This window comes from Phalacrocorax aristotelis, chromosome 9 (assembly GCF_949628215.1).
Source record: "Phalacrocorax aristotelis chromosome 9, bGulAri2.1, whole genome shotgun sequence".
NCBI lineage: Eukaryota > Metazoa > Chordata > Aves > Suliformes > Phalacrocoracidae > Phalacrocorax > Phalacrocorax aristotelis.
In genome coordinates, this window is record NC_134284.1 from 10,678,922 (window position 1) to 10,696,665 (window position 17,744).

The window sequence follows — 17,744 nt, forward strand, 5'->3', positions numbered from 1 at the left end:
GCTGCAAACATCCTTAATTGGGATGCAAATTTAATGCACAGTTTAGCACTGTTGACAGCTAAAAGGCTCATACGGACATTTCCGTACATTTTTCCACTTACGTTACAGATGGCGAACAGCAGATACATAGTCAAGAGCCAAAATGATTTCAAAAGTGTACTATTCTTATTTCACAATTTTTATATGTTTGTCAATATCGCAAGACTGACTTTAAGATTTTCTTTTCTGGCAAAATATACAAAGTGAACAAATTAGGTTTTGTAATGAAATCAAGTATGTGAGAAATCTTGAAAAGTTACAGCTGTAATATTTTTCAGAGTAACTGCAAAACAGCTTCTATCAGGTTCCTTGTACAGGTTTGATAACTCCCGGCCTCTAGTCCCTGTCTACTGGCAGAAGAGTTGTAAGTTACAGATCGCAAAATATTGTTGAATACTTCTGTTTTCCAGTCACTGAAGTGAAGTTCAGTGCCTGTAAACGCCTGAGACATACTGTTGGCTAACACAAGCCAGATGAGGCCCGATCTGTACCCTGTTAAAATCAGGGTAAGATTTGCATTGAGTTTAATGGGAGTTTGATCAGAATCATTGGTTATATCTATATGTACAGAACTGTCTATGGCACCGATGCCAGCTGGCCTAGAGAGTCCTATTGACTTTATTAGCGCTGTTAAATGCTATTACCGACCAGAACAGACGGGCTGCATGAAATCTGCCTATTAGGAATGGTTCCTTGTCAGCACTAGCTCCTAAGCCATACCCAGGAACAGTGTTGGCTGGCCTGGGCCAAAGCTGTGCCAGGGAACATTTAACAGAACAGATGACTGAGTTTCAGTTACGCTGCTCCATTTACTAGCACAGATGTAGCCACCGTGCAAGCCACCGTGCAAGCCACTTCGCACTGGCGGAGCACAAGGCAAAACTCTCCACATTTCTGCAGTTAATGCAATCTAATCCTACATTGATTAAATTGCCTCTTGCTTTGGGCAGTATGTACAGGACAGCTGGGCCACTGGCTGATGCCACTGAAGTAATTTCTCTTTCATTTTCTTGAGGTATTTAAATCTACGTTGTAGATGTTAACAATTCTCTGTATCATACAAAATCTGTATAAAGTCCTAATTTCACTCAGATCATAAACCTCTGAATCTTTCTAATCATGCAACAATTTTTTCCCCATTTTTTAAAACCTGAAAGGCTAGGAAAGTGTGCTTATGCCAAATACTATTACTACTCTTCATTTAGAATTTTCTAAGTATTCTGCTACACCAGAACACTTCAGGATTTCCACAGAAGTTGTACACAAGCTTCTTTGTCCTTACCTGTGTATGACTCTGAATGTTCTGCATAGTGATTATAATTTTTTCATCTTTTGATCAACGTAAACCTGTTTACTCCTATTGGTATCAAGATATGCCTGTGCCTTGAGTTTTTAGAATGTGTGATTAAGGTACACTGTGAAGTATGCTTTAATACACCAAAATAAACTTGTAGAAACTTGTGGGTTAGCTGCTCTTGAACAATTCAATTTACTGTAATGATCTGCAAATAAGAAGTGGAGCTTTTCTCCATTTACACAGTGTTGCCAACAAAAATACCAGGCTACTCAGAAGTGCAGAAAAAAAAAGAGGTGTTACTTCATCTGGGAATAGAAACTGATCCCTTTTGATGTAAACTGCAGCTTCTTATATGAATATCACTACATATTACACCTGTGACTGTTTAACTGTCATCATCTAAAAATCACATTAGTGAAAACACAGTTCAGCAAGTAACGTACTGGAGTCATTAATAAACCATTAGCTGTTGCTCACACAGTCATTTAGAAAGCTGCAAGTATTACCATGTTTTCATGAGCAAAATTTCCTTTTGCTGTAAAGGGAAATGTTTCCTTTGTTATGTAAAGAAATATAAGGCTATCAAATAAGATTGCTTTAAGTGAAATTACAGCTACAGAGATTCTTTTTTTTTAACTTACTCATAGGATATACTACATAAAGCCCCTCCACATGACCCTGTAAATCCTTTCTGGGCTGGCTCCTTCCCGTATGGATAGATCTGTCCTGTCATCCTTCAACACTAGGTTGAACTCTCTTTCGAATAAACAGGCCCAGCACAGGCCAGAATACCCAACATGCTGCAGCTCTGCCAACTCCTCAAGCCTCACCCCTTACTTTGTGAATACTGAAAGAAGTTCTAGAAATTGATTTTTCTCTTCTAAGCCAGTTTACCACAAAAAAGTGCATACATACCTAACATAAACATAACATACCTGTATCCTGATTTCTGCCTTTTTACATTGCTACCATGGTATAAAGAGAAATTCATAAAAATGAGAATTCAAACATGACTACTTTATTTATTCTCAGCTTTACTTAAAAAGCGAGAAATAAAAATCCTTGGTTTGCTTCCATTAAAACCCCATAGATCTCTGTAAAACAGAGAGCTAGGTTAGTCACTGTGTATTACTAAATACCACAGCTTTGCACACAAAAATAGTGTTAATTAAATTGCAAAATCTCTTATCTGTTTGTCTATTGCATTGTGTGAAGAACTTACTTTATTGACTGGAAGAATGTTTTTCACATTGAAGTAGAATCCAAAGTAAACCATGTTAAAAACTCCGTGACGGCCCAGTGTTGCAGTAAGACCTTTGTTGAGTCCTTGGAGGCCCAGACCATCAGTTTTAATGATCTGCCGAGCTTGAACAAAGCTAGATGGTTGCTACACAAGTTAAGCAAAAGAAGGAAGAGATCATATTTACAAAAGGAAAACAATAACCATAGCATCATCTCAATCCTGTTGACAAACACGGTGTTGCCAATTCTTGTCATTTTAGCTTAAGTCTCACCGTATTTGTTATTTTTCCTTTCCTGTGATCATGCAAAAGTCACAACTTTCATTAAAAAAAAAGACTCCTTTTTTTTCTAATTGCTGGAAAAAAGATGAAAGCATGACTTGAGTACTGTAAAAGACTAGGGATCCCTAAAGCAAAGAAAAAGGTCTTAAAATCATATTAAAAATAAAAGGTTTTATAGAGCTACATGTGGCTTTGAATGTGTGAATTTGGCAATATTTTTTTTTTATCATTGATGCTGTGCTGTTAAGATTACGACAGATGAAACCCTTACACAAGTAGAGTGTATAACAATTATTATGGACAATAAGATGATAAAACCAGCTTCTCTAGTAAAACTGATGGCACAGGAATATGCATGGTGAGGGAGAGGTAAAAGGGACAGAACTGGAACAGGAAATTTTTGAGCCATTATGGCTAGGGAAGCAAGTCCTTGGGAGCCACAAATCAAGAGCAGCAAGGGAGGCTATAAATATTTGTGTTGAAGATCAGTTCGGCAGTTTCCAGATTCAATGTTAGGAATAGCGTTGGAGGGTGACAAAAGGCATATATACTGTCTGGGGGCCCTTCTGGATCCTCTGAGGTTCTTCATGCTGTTAAGAATGCAAACCACTGCTTTAAAACACTGACTTTTGAAGGAGTTACTGGGTGCACAGCACTTTTTTTGTTTTGCTTTGCTTTGCTTTTTTCTTAAGCTTCCAACTGGCAACCTTGTTTTATCCTCCCAATGAATTACTTGACTTAAAAAGTGTAGTTAGAATTTGAGAATCAGAACACCCATTTAAATTACAAGGTACAGATTTAGGAAATTGACTTTAGAAATCCTATTTTGAAAAGAATGCCCAAAAGGCGCAGAAATAATTTTAGTCAGCCAACTTCCATTTAACAAAAGGCAGAAAGGAAAAAACTTCCTCAGAATCCACTTACATAATGGTCAGTTCCTCAGACGGGATCTGCCTGACTACATCCACATTTGATCTATTTTCCAAAAGAATGTGATACTCAGAATCAGGTGTTCCAGGTGTTTGAATATTTTAAATTTCTTTTCTAGCAGAATTATAGAAAAGTTCCTTTCAAAAAGTTGTTGATTTGAGTTTGGCTTTCTCCAAAGCATAAAGCCAGCTCTGGGTAACCAAATATCTAATTAGAAAGGCAAAACTTGACTTCCACTAGGAGGCTCAAACATGAAAATATAGAAGAATTTTGACTACAACACTGTGAACACTGCTAATTTCAATACACTTATTTGTTTAATAGCTTTCCGTTTCAAAATATCACTGTGGTAGATCCACAGCATCATCCAAATGATGCCTATTATATCTGACACAGCATATGACTGCTTATTTAGGTGACTGACAAGTTTAGAGTTCAGTACTAAGATTAATTCTGTTATTTCATATTTGGTAACTCATATTATCCTGTTAATACTCTGCACACTTTTTACTATAGTTTACTTTTCTAACTACCCCCAGGGATTCAAATCAGAATCTATTCTAAAATGTAGATACCCAACAAGGAATATAGTCCAGATACTAGCAATAACATCCTTTCTCATGCACAAAAATGAGGATTAGATCTTTAAAAATAACTAGTGGTCCTGAATGAAGTGATGTCAGCTGAATACAGCAACTTCCAATAGTAAGGTATCCCTTGGTCTCATCTTGAATATCGATTTACTAATGACTCAGAGGGGGAGCCTATCACTTGCTGAACACCTGAGGTGGGATTCATCAGTCCAAATGTAGATACCTGCAATGTCTACATCTACATCTGAGCTACTCAGAAAGACTCCCTTTTTCAGACCTTTAGCAATAAAGAGGGCTCTCCTGGACAGTACTCCACTTCATCCAAAGTAGGCATCTAAAATGTCAGCTGATTAAGCCATAGAAGGTCTGTGTTTCATCAGTGATGATGGAAGGACCTTAGGATGACTAACTCAGATGGAGGAATTTATTGTATAAACATCTGTAGTTTAATTCACTTGACACAACCGTTGACTTATACTTTATAATAGAGACCTAGTCAGTGGAATCTGGAGTCATATTCTTCTCATCATAAAGCATAAATTTGTATTTGTTTAATTAATCACAACTCTTAAGTTAGCTGAGAAAAAATTTATTACCACACCAGCTTCTACTATAGCCAGTGAATTATCCATGGCTACAGGGAAAAGAAAAAACAAAAGAAAACCAAACAACATGTTGGGCCTTCTAGCAGTTTACCTTCACAGAAAGTCACCGTTATTTTTACCTGTAGCAACTGACATTACAAAAGTGCCGATACGTGATTTATGGTGGCCTTCCTCTTTAAACCTATCAGCCCTAGAAAGATGATCTGATACCGCAGAACAATTCAGCTGTCACCATCGTGCGTGCATATTTGCTTTGGGGGTGTGCAGGAGCCTGGGTGTGGGTGCATGTGTTCATGTTCTTCCTTGTTCCTTATAAGCAAGATATATTTATTATTTCAATACAATAGTCAAAGAAATATGTGAACTGCATTAGGTTTCATCCTATAGTATGAAAGCTACACAATGGGACAGGTACGTACTTCACATAAACCTTTTAGAAAAACAGTGCATGAAATGAGTGTACCATTGCCTCACGCTGTGTAATAAAACATGCTTTAGTGTGGAATGTTCTTTAACATATTATTAGTGAGAACTTGAGATCATGGTAATAAAGTCACTGGAGTTTTCCTGATTTACAGCAACATGTGAAATTCTAACACCTTTTTTTTTAAGATCTATTAAAAATTGATATGTCTGTGATTTAACTATCTTTTTGATTTAAGAACTTCATTTCTTTGGATTTTTTCATTAGGGCAACAGAGACTTTTATTTATATTTTAGGTGTAAACTAGGTTCCTAGTGGAGTCCCAATAGCATTCTTTTACAATTATATTTGTATGATAATATACTATTGTTTGGATTTTATGAAGATTTGCATTTAAATTAAATTCAAAGGCTATCCACCTAAAACAAAAGAACTCAGAATGCTTTTGAACAGCTACACTGTGATTACTGGAGTATTCTGAAGGTCACCAAGGATGGGATTCTGTAATTAAAGTAATTGCATAAAATTTACAAAAACATCCCAGACTTTGTTATAAAGTTTGCAATAGAGAAAAAAATTAAAATGTATAAAGTCTCTTGCAATTTTACAGGAACTAGTTTGCTCAAAATAAAATACTTGTGTATTTATACTCAGAACCAGAGGTTTTGTTAAGATAGGTTAATTGGATCTTCACAACAGTGAGGCAGAAAGATCTAGAATACCTGCTTAGTTTACTGCTGTTGGAGTAGTAGTAGTCCGTAATTTTTTCACATCACATTCCTGAGAGAGACCCTCTCGCACATTGCTTTCTCCCACTTTCAGTCTCTGTCCTTCCAGGATCCTCACCTTTTTACTCCTGTACTGTATTAGCTCTCTCAGAGGCTTTGCTGCCAGTGGTTAAAAAACATCTAGGCCGGAGACTTGAAGCAACCAAACACCTCTTTTGCATGCATTGAGAATTGCACAGAAATTTACCAAATGTTTTAAAATTTATTCTGAAAGAGAATGCTTCTCTGGATGAGTTACGGAGTAGGTCCAAGCTAGTCTATGACATTTGGAAATCGGTGGCAGAGTACTATTTTGCCAGTCTACCTGAGGAGCTTGGCCCAAACTGCCTATGTAAGTGGCCAGGGGATAAATCTCTTTACTTGCATCCCCCAAAAGGGTTCAGTTTGTGCAGATGAGTGCTACAAGGCATGCAAGTATTAACTTGGTCAAAACTTCATAGCAGAATATGCAAAAATCATGCCTTACCAGGGATTCGGCCAACCTCTTCGTGCCATGCTTATGCAATTTGGCACTTCTATCATGGCACAGCTGAATTCTCAAAAGACTTTGAAAGAGCTGATTTGACAATTGTTAGTCTTATTCACTGAGAAAAGAAAGAAGGAACTGTGTGACTGCCTTCCTTCACTTCAGCCTGGAACATTTTCTACATTAAAATTAATTGAAGCTGGTGCATTCCTGGGAACACTTGGTTTTGATGAATCACTGTTTTCCAGTTTAATCATCTTCCCCTGTCAATACACAGAGCTGTGGATAAAGTCAGTTTTTCACACTGACTTCTTTGAACGAAACAATATTTGAATAATAAAACTGAAGTGAAACAGGAATTTAAATTATTGGTGTGCTTTATTATATAACTGTTTCCCAGTTTGTGCTTATAATTGTGAAGACCTATAATATAAATAACTTCATCCAAGACTCTGAAATCTACCAGCTACATTTTTAATGGAAAATACACCAGCTGGGCCCTGGCTAGGGCATGGGGCCATGGGGTTTTATGCTAACCTTCGGTGCTCACTTGAAGTCTGGAGCCTGCTGGGGTGAATGCACTGGGTACAAGGGGCTCAGGTTTGTATTGCTGGATTACGATTCCTCACAGTGCTGGGCTGCTGGCTACTCTGGAAGGACGAAGGTGCACTTCAGGCACAGAATATTTACAGTGGAGATGCTGACAATCTGACTGTATACATCTCCGCACATTTGAAGACATTGTCTATTGAGGAGTCTCTTCTCTCTTTCCATTTCTGTTAAGCTTATGGGAAAATCACTTGCACCAGCTCACTATATTATTGACATTCTGCTCTACATCTGAACTTTGAAGTGCATTATGCCCAATAAAGCAGAAAAAGAAAAGTGGAGTGATTCTCATACCTCTGTGAAGGCATTCCGATTTGTCTGTAAGGTAACCTTTACTACTTCAAAAGGGTTAACCACAACTGCCTCTGTCAACCCAGATCCCAAGCCAGCAACGGCAAATGCCTAGGAAAGTTAAAGTTAAAAATTAAGGAGTAAAATTTCCCATACATCAGATTATGAAACTGAATGATACCATGCAAACTGCAAGATTACAGTAATGCAGCAGCATTCTATTACTAAACAACTTTAGCCCTTGATTAGATGCTGACAGTTCATGAAGACAATATGACAATAGCCATAAACCACATTCCAAAAAATAAAAAATAAAATGTCATAGCACTGTCAATGAATTCCCTTTTCAGATGGAAGAAAAATTGTGGTAGCAATTTATTATGAAAACACGGAAAAATAATGCCCTCCATCTTTGGGTGGAATCCGAATAAAACCACAAATATAAATGCAGTTATGCAGCACTGGAAAAGATAAAAACTCTGTGCTGAGCATTAAGCATATAAGACTAGCATATTAACTTAAAAAAGAAATGGACGAAATTCAAATAGCGCAGTACTTAAGTAAATTGCACAAGTAGAAGAAAAGTCCTCTTAAGAAAATATCAGTCCTGAAAAGGTTTATAGGAGAACGAGTGGCACGCATGGAAGTGTCAGCATCCTCTGCAAGAATGAATTAACTCCATTTACTTAGAAGCTGATGGCACATTACAGCCATAGAAATGGAGATATTCACTGCTTTGTTTTCCATCACGACACAGCATTTAAAGATACCTTAATTTATTTGTTACAGAAAAAAAAATATTGAAATATTTAGGTCAACTGAGAAAATTCAGAGGGGTTAATTTTTGTGATAATTTTACTCATTTATTGCCTCCATTTAACATCTCCAAACTTCCTAGGGGCTGAAAAGAGTCCCAGGACCAAATTACGATATACTGCGTACATTTGCTGAAATTCAAGGAAACCAATGGTAAGGAAAAAACAGTAGCGAGAAAAATAACTTATTCAGTACAGAGGGATTTGAGCAGGAACTCTTGAGAGCTCAAGAAAGAGAAGAATGGTAAGTTAGGAGGGCAGTGGCAAGCTCCAGCCTTACTGCCTTTGTGGAATACTGTGTTACCAACAAATCTATCTTTCCAGTATGAGATGGGAACAAAACATCTCCCTTCTACCATCAACCATGACACTGAGGCCAACAGGAAAATGTTGCTGATGTTGCATTTCTCTTTTAACAATAAACGTTGTCTTGGTATGAGGTCTATTGAAGCACCTAGAAGCATTCTGCCTAGCTTAGACCCTCTCAGTCTTTTTTTCCCTCGCTACCATGGCTATCTTAGGGGCGAAAATGCCTCTATGGTAACAGAATTGCACTAAAAATGTCAGAGGTGTCTGACGGTTGCTGCACCTGCTGTATGAATCAGAGCAGTTTTGGGTCAGCTATTGCATGTTTACAAGCTTCCAGTATATTTTCCTCCAAAAAAAAGTGATGGTGTACTATGGAACCTTAAACTCTGTTCTTTCCTAGAGAACAAATATCACTCTATTTACATCTAAGGAAGAGAAAAGCCTGCTGAAAAAAACCAAGACAAAATAGGAGATACTGTAAACAACTATAGGGGCAGTGGAATAATAAAGAGGAAAAGGAAACTTGCTTTAAACTAGTTAATGTGCTTCCATGACCATTCAGTTGCTGCAATGGAAGGCAAATGTAAATGTCAGTAGTACTGTTTGAAAGAGACCTGAAATAATGATAAAGCAAATGCCTCCTTTTTTCCTGATGTCATTCTGGTTCACATGGTGTGGAGAGTTATTTGTTCTTACAGGACAAGATTTTAGATATTTCCTTCAATCATCACAAACTTCTCTCGAGGGCCAAAACTGTAAACCAAATTTCAGTTCAAAACTCATTTGACCAAGAAAGCTATACTAGAGGTGTTCAGGATCTTATTGCTTGTTCATTTAACAAACAAAGAGGGTATTAACCCTCTTCAAGATAATTCATGTTCTTAGTCTTGCTCAATGCTCTGATACATTGATAATGATAAGAAAAATGCAGGAGCCTCTACAGAGAAAAAAGTGTTTAACAAATGCAAAATAAGTAAACTGGAAGGAAGCAACAGATTAAAGTAGAAATATTGAATGAGAACTCACCAAAATTTTTCAAGAAAAAAATCAACTTGCTAGTTAAAAATGATCTTTAAAGAAAACCTGATGATCTCAGGGAAAACTGGCCAGCATCTCACACAGGAGTTGTGTGCACCCTTTTTCAAGATTTTTCTGAAAATATTATCATGATCAGTACTGGGAAACATTCATTAGCAAAACCTTTATAGTGTAACCATAAAGATATCAGTTGTTTCCCTCAGTTATGATGCCATTATTGTGAAAACTATATTTACTTACATTCTTACACCACAGAAAGCAGTAATTCTTATAAGAAGTTTTTTATTCCAAATGGTATGATAACAGAGTTAAGCCCTATATATGAGAATGCAGCCAACATATGTAAGCTACATGTTAGCACTAAAACATTTTTGTGTGTATGCATGTCCTGTATTTTGTTTTAAAAAGTGATGTTCTTGAGACAAAATCCTAACTCCCCTGATGTATAAGGGAGTTTTGCCATTGACTTCAAAGGAGGTAGCAGTTTCCTATCAATAGTTTATGTTTCTGTTACAAAGTCTTTAGAGTAAGACTGAGATCTATATTTTTGTTATCGTTGCACTGTGCCTTGCAGAATAGCACTTTTGATACCTGGCTGAGGTCTCTAGTCACTCAAGAATGAAGAATGACAAGCTGCATGCAGACTCTTCCATGGTGACTGTCGCTATCCATGTTAACAAATGTTATGACATTGTAGGGAATTATTTTGAGGAAATTTGATATAAAAATTTACTATAATTTTGATAAATTCTGTTAGCAATGTTTTCAAGGGACAAGTCTGTTATGAAAAACTGTTGGTTGAACTGTTCCCTTTAATTTTGGGTTCCTTCTATGGGAGAAGACGGATGGGACTGTTGAGTATGCACATATTAAATTAGAACATGATGGTCTGTATTCATACCTACCAGTCCTGGTGGTAATGATGCATATCCTAGTAGCTTCTTGTATTGTTCAAAGGTGAAAAACTGTAAATAAAAGTTAGACTGAAATTGAGTTGAAAAAAATTATGAGTTACTTATGCAAATGAGTAAACCCAAAGTACAGTGGAGCTTCACTACCTTGTACCCTGAATAGCTGTGTGCAGTTCTGCAAAATCAAAATAAGCCACTTTTCATTTCACACGCTCCGTAGCAGTGTTAGATGTGCAATAGTAGACAATTAGGCTTCAGAACTGATTTTATTAGTGTATCATGCATAATAGCAGCATAAGTGCAATTAAAGGAATGTTTTACGTAAGAGTTCACTTAAAACACATAGTTTGTGTTTTTAATTTATATCCTTTATATCTTCTAACATCTAACTTCCATATATCGGTATAAATGTAGTAGCAGATACTATCATTTCTCCCAAAAAATCACCTTCACATCTTTAATATAATATACTGCAATCACTTTCACATTTCTCATATATTAGTCTACTTCTCATCAGAGAGATGTAGTTGCAGATTTTGAAGATGGAAAGCGTGTAGATTTTTATAAACTTTTACTGTCAATAGACACATTTCTTTAGTTTTTGCTCTTTACAAATAAATCTTTCGCCCAATTATCTGCTTTCAGCCAGTGGTGCTCAGAAGTTCTGAGCTTCTGTGATTCCTTAGAAGATGAATTTTGAAAGCTGTACTCTTTTGTGTTTGAACTTCAAGACAGAAATGAGAAGCTCAGTTTCACCTGCACCAACATGGAGGAAGACAATCATCGATAAACGGTTCACTTTGCAACCCAACACTTCTTGCCACCCAAACCCATTAATTTTCAGAATACTTTTTTGTGAAATCTTCTAAAAATCGAAGTGGAATAAATTAACAGCTTTGTTCTTCCAAGAAGAGTGTAGAGAATAACCCTGAAGTCAGTATGAATCTTCCCACTGACATATGCGGACAGACTTTCACCGCCTATTTCCTTGTCCGTGGACACAAAGCCTAAGGTGCTTCAGTCAAGGTATGCTCTAAAGAAAAAAGTATATGTGACATTTTACAAATTATTGGTTAGATGCCCTCTGAAGTACAGCACACACTCCTGGCCACCCTTGTTCAAAAAGATGAACACAGCATATTCAAAACATGGTTACCAGGACCATAAGGAGAACTCAAATAGTTTTTTAAAAGTGAAGACTGAAGGAGAATAAACACTTGCATTGTTTAGTCTAGCAAAAGAGAGGCTGCAAGATAATGAAAAACAAGGAAAGGAAAGATACATAACATAAAGCAATTGGGTATAAAGGTAAAAATTACTCTTTAATAGAATGTGGCTTGAAATCTGATTAAACTTTCTTACAACCAAAGGAGTGGGGTCTCGAAACAGTCTTCCAATAAGAATAATCAGGGAAAAATCTCAATCACTTGTAAGGGGGAGTTTGATAAGTTTATGAAGGAGATTATAGAACAGCAGGGGACTAGACTTGCTGACTTAAGAGATCCTTTCTAGTCCAGTGCTTCTGCGTACAGCAAATATCCCCAAACCCCATGTTGTTTCACATTCATATTCTGCAAATATGTTGCTGAAGCCACTGAAAAAGCACTTCAGGTTGATGCCACATAAGACAGTTCTGGGGGCAGTGAAAACCATCTTCTAGCACGAGGAATGAGGATAGCAGAAAATCTTGCACATTATAAAGAGTAGATATCTGAATTCCAGGTAAAACCAAAGATGTTGGAGGTGTTATTCCATGCAATTTTCACACATGAAACAACACAAGGCCTATAACTAGAGCTCGCTGTTTGTGAGTCCTGCAATCTGTCCAAGAAGTATTCACGACTTTGCGTGCAAAAGGGAAGTGGCTATTAGATGGCACATCCAGTATTATGGGTCTGAACAACAGAAACCTGTCACAGCTTCACAAAGACCGCATCAGTGCAGGTGGATATCTACTAGAGCAAGAGCTGTCACATCCCTGTTTAGCAAAAGTAAATAACTAGAACCTCTGACTTTCCTGGTTACTTTCCAAAGTTGACCTGTACCACTTGATTAGTTTAAAGCAAGCTGATTCTAATGAAGGTGGGATCCTCTGAAAGTCTGTGCATTTTGCTCCCACCTGTGAGGCCATGGTCCCTGACATAGCACTTCCCCACGTATGTGACAATCAAACTGTTTTACCACGAGAGGAAGGCAATGGGAAATTAGGTCAATGGAGATGTGGGAATTGTAAGAAACACAAGGGAATAGAGTTTTTTGGACAAAACAGAAAGGCTGGGTGACCTGTGCTAGGCCTCAGCCAAAGAAGACAAGCTCAATCCCTCAGTGCTCAGTAACCATAGACCTATCAGAGCAAAACAGCTTTTCTATAAACCACGTGTACAGGGACATAAGTAATAAGCACCACATTGTCATTTTAACTTGTTTAGAACCTGTCCCATGGCAACGTCAATAACATTTTTCAGTCAAGACCTGCTTCAAATGAAAAGTCACTAGAATCACACCAAAACCATCTGAGAACCAGGTGTTAATATGTTGATGATGCCACCACATTTAAAGCAGGAGAGAATATGTATACATAATGCAAAATTAGGATGTTAAATTCTGAAAACTGAAGGACTGATACTCTGGCCAGTGGATAGTTGCTTCTTTTTACCCTCAGCAGAGATTATTATCTCATTTTGCAGAAAAGGTCCTAGAATCGGGGCCCAGATTTTAACTGCCCTCCAAATAGCGTACAGATTGAACACTAATCTTGCAAACATCCTGCAAATATATTTAAAACTGTTGTACTGGCCTTGCCAATGATCAGAAAAGATAAAAATGTTACTTAGACTGTAGGCCTGTCTTTCTGGATAACTGAAGATATTTTATAGGTAAAGGGAAGTCTCTGAGAAAGTGTCAATTATGGGTGGGTGAGTTACTTCACTGAACTAAATTAATTTCTTATTGTGATAAAGTTTGCTTTATTCTCTCTCCAGCATCTTTCTACTCATTGTTACCCTCCTAACCTTTAATGGAATTTCTGGTATTCCTTAATGTTTTCCATAGTGTTACAGATCTGTAAAATGGTTGTAATAAAGGCAGAAATACATTACCTAGCAATTTTTTGGTCTTAAAAATGTTACCTTAAAAATCAATAGCTTCCTAGAGTCATAAATAAAATAACTACTTAATAGCAACTATGTTTTAAGTAATTTTTTAAAGAAAACAAATCAATAGCAATAAAACTCAATATAAATGTTGCTGGGTGTACTAGAGTGGCTAGTACACATACAGTTTTGCCCCAAAGTATCTAGCTATATCATACAGCTTCATATCATGTAAGTCCACCCAAACTGTTTTTAAAAACACAGCGTAATTTGTCTTTTTCTCTACAGTTGTATTAAGTTAATAGCTTTGTGCCAAAAAAAATCTCAGAATAAATGTATTTAAAACATGCTTTTGTGTATATAATAACCAATATTGTCCATCTGGCAAAGATACACTTTAATTCAAGTTACAGAGAAAATAGCCAAAGTACTTACCAGATGTCTCAATAACTCTAAGGTAAAAATATATGCTTCAAACAAGATGTCTGGGAACACATGAACAATATAAATTTGCCCCAAAAGTTCATCTGTTAACCATTGTATTGGCATCATCACTTCTTTCCTCCAAGTTCAATCTAACATAAAGTTATAAACTTTGACTTTTCGTCTTCCAGAAATACCAGCTTTCTTTTTAGAAGGGAAATAAGAGAGAGAAAAAAAGAAATAGCAAGACAGACATGAGAATGTAGTTGACTAAAAGTGAAGCTGTAGCTTCAACACTTAGCTGAATAACTGAGGCTAAATAACTTCGTTTTAGTAGCTTTATTTTTGTTTACAAAGGTCCACACCAGATAAATACAATATCCCAGTAGCACAAGTACATTTCTTCTTAGTACAAAATCTCCCTTGTCCATTCTCTATACACTTTCATGAGATATAAAAGACCCTGTAACTAGAAGTTTTTGAAAAAGTTCATTACAAAGACAAACCAAGGCTGCTGGAACCTAGAAACTGCCTCGCTACCTTTTTTGTTTTCTCAAGTCTCAAAAGCATAGGTATGGACATAGTCTTCCTCTGGATCTCACTAGTCAGTGTGGTAGTGGACAAGGGACATCTTGGGGCCTGTTAATATGAGGAAAAACTATTAGAAGGATAAAGGGTGAGAGTGAGCCAAAGGAAGCAGTGACTTTTCCGTTGGGGTCATATCCAAAGAAGGTCAGTGGAAATTTGAGACAAGCTGGATTCTCTTCAGGTCAAAGCATGGGTACAAATCCCACTTTGGATGTTAGAAATTGTACTGGCATATAACATCTCTCATTGAATTGCTTCAGTATCCAGGTTCTTACACAGACATTACTGTGCTGCCCTATTCTGTCACTGAATTCTTCTAATGTAGGATATAGCTGATATTTCAAGGTGACTTAAAGTCCTCCTGGTGTCCTAAGAACAGCATGAAATTGAAAGGAATAATGTAAATGTTTTAATTTAAAACATGTTTAGCATTTAAACCTGATTCTCATGGTTGCCGAAACACTACTAAGCCCTCACGTAAATGCCAAGAATTAGGTAGAAAGCATCCTACTAAGGGAGCACCAGTAAGACATTTAAGGAGCTGTGAGCTTATGATGTACAACCAGAGGCTGAGAGAATTGAGTCTGTTTAGCCTGGAGACAAAAAGGCTAAGGGGATCTAATTCCTGTCTTCCACCATCTAAAGGTTATACAGAAGACAAAGTCAGACTTGACAAAGTCAGACTTTCTCAGAGGTCCACAACAGAACCACGAGAGGCAATAGGCAAAAGTTGCAACAGGGGAACCTGGATTGGATATAAGGCAAAATTCTTCACGGTGAAAGCAGTTAAGCACTGGAGCAGGAGCACAGAGAGGATGCAGTCTCCACCCTTGAAAATTTTCAGAACTCAACTAGACAAGGCATCCAAGCAACCTGATCTAACCACGAAGTCAGCCCTGCTTTGAGCAGGAGGCTCACCAGATGACCTCCAGAGATCCCTCCCAACTTGAATCTTTCTAAGATTCTATAATTATACTGAGTATCGTGGGGCTTACACCAATTTAATCAATTTGAGTAAGAGAAAGTGACACAAGATTTTTGCATGACTTAGTTTGGTAGGAGAGAAGTCAAACCTGGCTTTGTATTTTAACAAATACATCCTGGAATCTAAAAAGCATGATCATATTGACTTCAACCTGTTTCAAATGAAATGAAATGGAGAGACAGAGAAAACATCATAGTCCGAAGAAAACAAGTTATTGGGAATCTTCTAAATATCATCCATCTACTCTTCACTGCCACTGTGCTATTAAATAGAACTTTAGTTTTCTTAGTTGCATTAAACAATTTTGAGATAGGTGACATATGTCGTTTGCATCTAAAATGCCAATGCAAACAAGAAGATGACATTACCAGAACTCCTGTAGGATTCTGTTACAAGGTCACATCCTGTCACTTTATACAAATATTATTCCTCTGTAAAGGAATCGGAATGTGAATGATTAATTGCAAACTAAGGACCAGAATCACATGCAGCCTTTTTAGAAAGAAACAAAAAAAGAAAGAACGAAAAATCAAGACATTCTGTATAATAACAGCTTTTAGGCACATTTGGTGCAACTATGGGAAACTTAAAAGTTCTAAAGCAAAAGACAAAGAAACATTTGCTTGTATCACAAGAGATGCTTTGATAGATTTAGAACTTTAAGGTGCTTAATTTCTAGATTTTAATTAAAAAGGTTGCATGACTTAACTGAAAAAATTGATGTATCGAAGTATTTTGCTTACAAATGTTACTAAAATAATGCTCTACAAATCAACATAAAAGATAATAAAAGAAAATCAGATCAGCATTTGACAGCAAATACACTTTGATAGGCTAGCATCTATTTCAACTCTAAGACAGCTGGAGTAAAATGTTCTTTGCATCATGAAGAGTTGTACCCTTTACTAGATTTAATGTGTAAAAATGTGAGTATGGAGTAGAGTGCTCTTTGGAGTACAAGAAAACTCTGGGCAGCACTTCAAACCTACAGATACTCTACTTCAATTTACTAAGTAAGTACTTATTAGGAGTGGCTTCTTTAATGGCTTCTTGTGTTTATTAATCTATTCTTAGTTGTTTTGCAAGTTGCTAAGCATTTTCAGTCAAATAAAATGTCTAAACAGAGGTAATTATGAGGCTAAAATAGAACTTAGAGTATTTTATTAATTTTGACTATATAAAACTAGTTGCAGTTTGTCTTTCAGTAACATTATATCTACAGGTCAAAAATAGCCTAGCATTTAAGAGCCTTATTCTACACTTCTTAATCAAGCATATTTTTTATTGTGCTATCAACAGGAAAGTTTCCTCCTAGCAAAAATCAGAGGATTAATATGCCAAATAAATTTAAGATTCTAATGTCAATCAGTGGGTGAGAAATAAAATGTTTTACAGCTGCCACTGTCCCATGAGTAGGGACGTTTTTAAAGGAGGAAGTATGGGTTTTTACCTTCACTGCCCTTTTGGGTGTCTCAGCCAAGATGGGTGGAAATATTCCTTTGTAGAAGCCAAGCAATCTATTGAAGAAAAAAATAAAAAGAAATTATTCTTACATGGCTAAACAACATATCATTACCATACTGCCAATTCTGTTTTCACTTTTGAGTAAAGCAACTAACCTTCCAGCATTTCCAAGCATACAGACAAATAACAATACTCGCTGCTTACTTGCTAAGTAACTAACATGCTACCAATTCTATTATGTGCTGGTGAGATGATATCAAAAAATCAGCAACGAATATGTGAAAATTCAATCCATTTTTTTCTGAGTAAACAAGAAATTGTATTTAAAGGAAGAGGAACTGTTTTGACAATGAAGAGGAAGTATTATTTCTTTGTTTTATTTTTCTGGAAATAGTCATAATAATATTAAAAACTGAAGTCATAAAATACAGATTTGGAAAAAACTGACTTCAGCAAGTTACAAAAAAAACCCCTTACATGTTCATCTTCAGACACTAGGTTAAGACATCTTTTAAAGTTTACTTTTAAATATGCCTCAAAATAGATTAAGTAAT

At 36.6% G+C, this 17,744-nt stretch overlaps 1 protein-coding gene across 7 annotated transcripts in view; it reads right to left on the reverse strand.

Moving 5' to 3' along the window:
- SLC25A21 (solute carrier family 25 member 21) overlaps nucleotides 1-17,744 on the reverse strand; it is a 265,831-nt gene that overhangs the window by 17,481 nt on the left and 230,606 nt on the right. For 4 of the 7 annotated variants that reach the window (XM_075103434.1, XM_075103432.1, XM_075103433.1 and 1 more), the window contains 4 exons: nucleotides 17,177-17,243; nucleotides 10,633-10,692; nucleotides 7,569-7,676; nucleotides 2,559-2,723 (listed from right to left, as the gene is read on the reverse strand). In XM_075103434.1, coding sequence (XP_074959535.1) covers nucleotides 2,559-2,723; nucleotides 7,569-7,676; nucleotides 10,633-10,692; nucleotides 17,177-17,243 — 400 coding nt within the window. Of the gene's footprint in view, nucleotides 1-2,558; nucleotides 2,724-7,568; nucleotides 7,677-10,632; nucleotides 10,693-14,165; nucleotides 14,358-17,176; nucleotides 17,244-17,744 lie in introns of those variants that run through there. The other 3 variants (XM_075103438.1, XM_075103437.1, XM_075103436.1) reach the window with 3 other exon arrangements.